Source organism: Emys orbicularis, chromosome 12 (assembly GCF_028017835.1).
Source record: "Emys orbicularis isolate rEmyOrb1 chromosome 12, rEmyOrb1.hap1, whole genome shotgun sequence".
NCBI lineage: Eukaryota > Metazoa > Chordata > Testudines > Emydidae > Emys > Emys orbicularis.
Genome location: NC_088694.1, coordinates 52917739 through 52921068, shown reverse-complemented (window position 1 = coordinate 52921068; position 3330 = coordinate 52917739). Strand labels below are relative to the sequence as shown.

At 46.3% G+C, this 3330-nt stretch overlaps 1 gene segment (V, D, J or C); it reads left to right on the top strand.

Annotated features, from left to right (window-relative positions):
• Positions 1–2322: 2322 nt before the first annotated feature.
• LOC135886400 (Ig heavy chain V region 3-like) lies at positions 2323–2916 on the top strand. The segment is given in 2 exon segments: positions 2323–2382; positions 2477–2916. Coding segments are annotated over 2 exon segments (486 nt in total).
• The last annotated feature ends 414 nt before the right edge of the window (positions 2917–3330 follow it).

Here is a 3330-nt window from a genome sequence, read left to right as displayed (position 1 = left end):
GTCTGACCCTGTGCTAAGGGCCCCAGACTTTGACAAACCATTCCTAGTAACCACAGATGCTTCCGAGCGAGGCGTGGGAGCAGTTTTAATGCAGGAAGGACCAGATCAAGAATTCCATCCTGTCGTGTTTCTCAGCAAGAAACTGTCTGAGAGGGAAAGCCACTGGTCAATCAGCGAAAAGGAATGCTACGCCATTGTGTACGCGCTAGAAAAGCTACGCCCATATGTTTGGGGACGGCGTTTCCAACTACAAACAGACCATGCTGCGCTACAGTGGCTTCATACCGCCAAGGGAAATAACAAAAAACTTCTTCGGTGGAGTTTAGCTCTCCAAGATTTTGATTTTGAAATACAACACATTTCGGGAGCTTCTAACAAAGTGGCTGATGCACTCTCCCGGGAAAGTTTCCCAGAGTTAACTGGTTAACAATTGTTTTTGAAATGAAACATATTGTTAGTTTTTATATAATCAGTAGTATGTCTAAAGGTACGTGTGTCTTATTAACTCTGTTTTCTCCTAGAGCTCCAGGAAAGAAATCACAGCCAGTGTGGAACCAAACGTCCAACACTATCTGTGATTTGGGGGGCGTGTCATAACTATAAAGGGAAGGGTGACAGCTCTCCTGTGTACAGTGCTATGGAATCCCTCCTAGCCAGAGACTCCAAATCCTTTTACCTGTAAAGGGTTAAGAAGCTCGGGTAACCTGGCTGACACCTGACCCAGAGGACCAATAAGGGGACAAGATACTTTCAAATCTTGGGGGGGGAAAGGCTTTTGGGTGTGTCCTTTGTTTAAGGGGTTGTTCGCTCTTGGGACTGAGAGGGACCAGACATCAATCCAGGTTCTCCCCATCTTTCTAAACAAGTCTCTCTTATTTCAAAATTGTAAGTAAAAGCCAGGCAAGGCGTCTTAGATTTACTTTGTTTTCTCAACTTGTAAATGTACCTTTTACCAGAGTGCTTATCTTGTTTGCTATACTTTGAACCTAAGACAGAGGGGATTCCTCTGAGCTCTTTAAGTTTGATTACCCTGTAAAGTTATTTTCCATACTGATTTTGCAGAGATGATTTTTACCTTTTGCTTTAATTAAAAGCCTTCTTTTTAAGAACCTGATTGATTTCTCCTTGTTTTAAGATCCAAAGGGGGTTTGGATCTGTATTCACCAGGAGTTGGTGAAAGGAAGGAGGGGGGAAGGGTCAATCTCTCCTTGTTTAAGATCCAAGCAGTTTGGATCTGTATTCACCAGGGAATTGGTGAAAGGTTTCTCAAGGCTTCCCAGGGAGGGAATACATCGAGAATGGTGGCAGCGGGACCAGAGCTAAGCTGGTAGATAAGCTTAGCAGTTTTCATGCAGGCCCCTACATTTGTACCCTAAAGTTCAAAGTAGGGATACAGCCTTGACAGCTTCTAACAATCTATAAGTATCGGAAAGTGCTACCAGTAGCACATTCCTACGCGGAGCAGTATCCTTCACTACAGGTGCGGCTCCCACTGAATAAGACAGGGCCCAATACTCCTCTGATCCTTCTGTGAACGTCCCACCATAAATTAAATGTAGAATTAAGATTTGCTCTAGATTTAGAGTTAGAGTTAAGGTTTGAGATTACTAATAGGGTTAAATTTAGAGTTTAGATTCATGCAGAGGGATACACTGGATCTGATTGCTGTGTGGAGGGAAGAGTTTGTATAGGCAGAGCTCTGAACCAGCAAAAGAAACACTGATATCTATGCCAAAATCACATAGGGCATGGTGGATAAAGGCTACACCAGGGAAACACAGCAATGCTGCGTGAAAGTAAAGGAACTTAGACCAGCATACCCCAGGACAAGGCTGGCGAACCGCCACTCTGGTTCTGAGCCACAGACATGGGAGGCTGATGACATGCACCCATAACCACCCTCCTGGGGCACTGGGACCCAAGCCCAGAATTCCAGTCTGCTGCAGGGACCATGGGATAGCTACCCACAGTGCATCCCTCCTTGAGTCGATGCAACCCCTGGCAGTGAGGATGTGTTCCGTCGACCACAGCCACCTAGTGGGGAGTTGCAAAATCGGATTTGTTAAATCGGATGCTCAAAGTCAAATTAAATAAATTGACCTAATTTTGTAGTGTAGACATGCCCTCATCAGCCACACAAAGAAACTGAGTTTGTTCTAGGAAATAATGAATGTGTCTTATAAGGAGTGCAATATGCAAATAGGTACGAGAGTTTCCTGTTTAAATCTGACTCCCTCACTTGCACGGCTGCACCCGGACAGACAATCTGCAGCCTCTGTCTCTGGGCAGTCACCAGACAACCCCCCTGAAAACTCTCCTCTCCAAATACAGGGACAATGAGACTTTGGTTGTATCTCGTTCTCATTGCAGCAGCGTTTGAAGGTATTTTCTCCCTCTCCATGTGTTGGATAGTCAGGAGATTGTTATTCTGCTGCCCTAGATACTCATGTTCCCCATAATTCATCTTTATTCTCAGGTGCCTGGTCGCAGGTCCAGCTGGTGGAGTCTGGAGGGGATGTGAGAAAGCCCGGAGACTCTCTCCGCCTCTCCTGCAAAGCCTCCGGCTTCACCTTCAGCAGCTACTACATGAGCTGGGTCCGTCAGGCTCCCGGGAAAGGACTGGAGTGGATCGCCAGCATTTACAGCACCAGCATATACTACAGTGACTCGGTAAAAGGGCGATTCACCGTCTCCAGAGATGACCCCAACAGCCTGTTGTACCTGCAGATGACCGGCCTGAAGCCCGAGGACACCGCCCGGTATTACTGTGCGAGAGACACAGTGAGGGGAATCCCGATACTGCTCATACAAAAACTCAAGCTGCAGAATCGTCCTTCCGCCATGCGCCGCGTGGGGGCAGCACTTCCACAAACAATCCAGCCCTGGGCACAGGAACGGGAGCTACAACCAGAGTGAAAAACAAATCAGTCCTCAGGTTTCAGATCACTATATCCATACATGGTCATATGTCCTTGACTTTAACATGTTTCTATGTGGCACTTATCAGACACTGAAGTAAAAATGCACAGCTCAGCAGAGGACTATTTGGGGATCAACTGTTCTAGGTGTAATAACCAGGACTTGGATTTTCCAAGGTGCCTAATTGTGCTGGGTGTTAAAAATCCTATTGCAATTTGTTGGGAACTGGGCACTAATGGTCTTAAATTCCTTTGAAAAATCACCCACTACCACTGCAGATCTAATACATTCTGAAAGCTCACCTCGGGTTCCAAACCCCTCTGGCATCAATACAAAACAGATTTTCACATGACGCTGCCCTGCTCGCTAACCGAATAGCCTTCTCCCCAAAGACCTGATCCAAACTCCGCT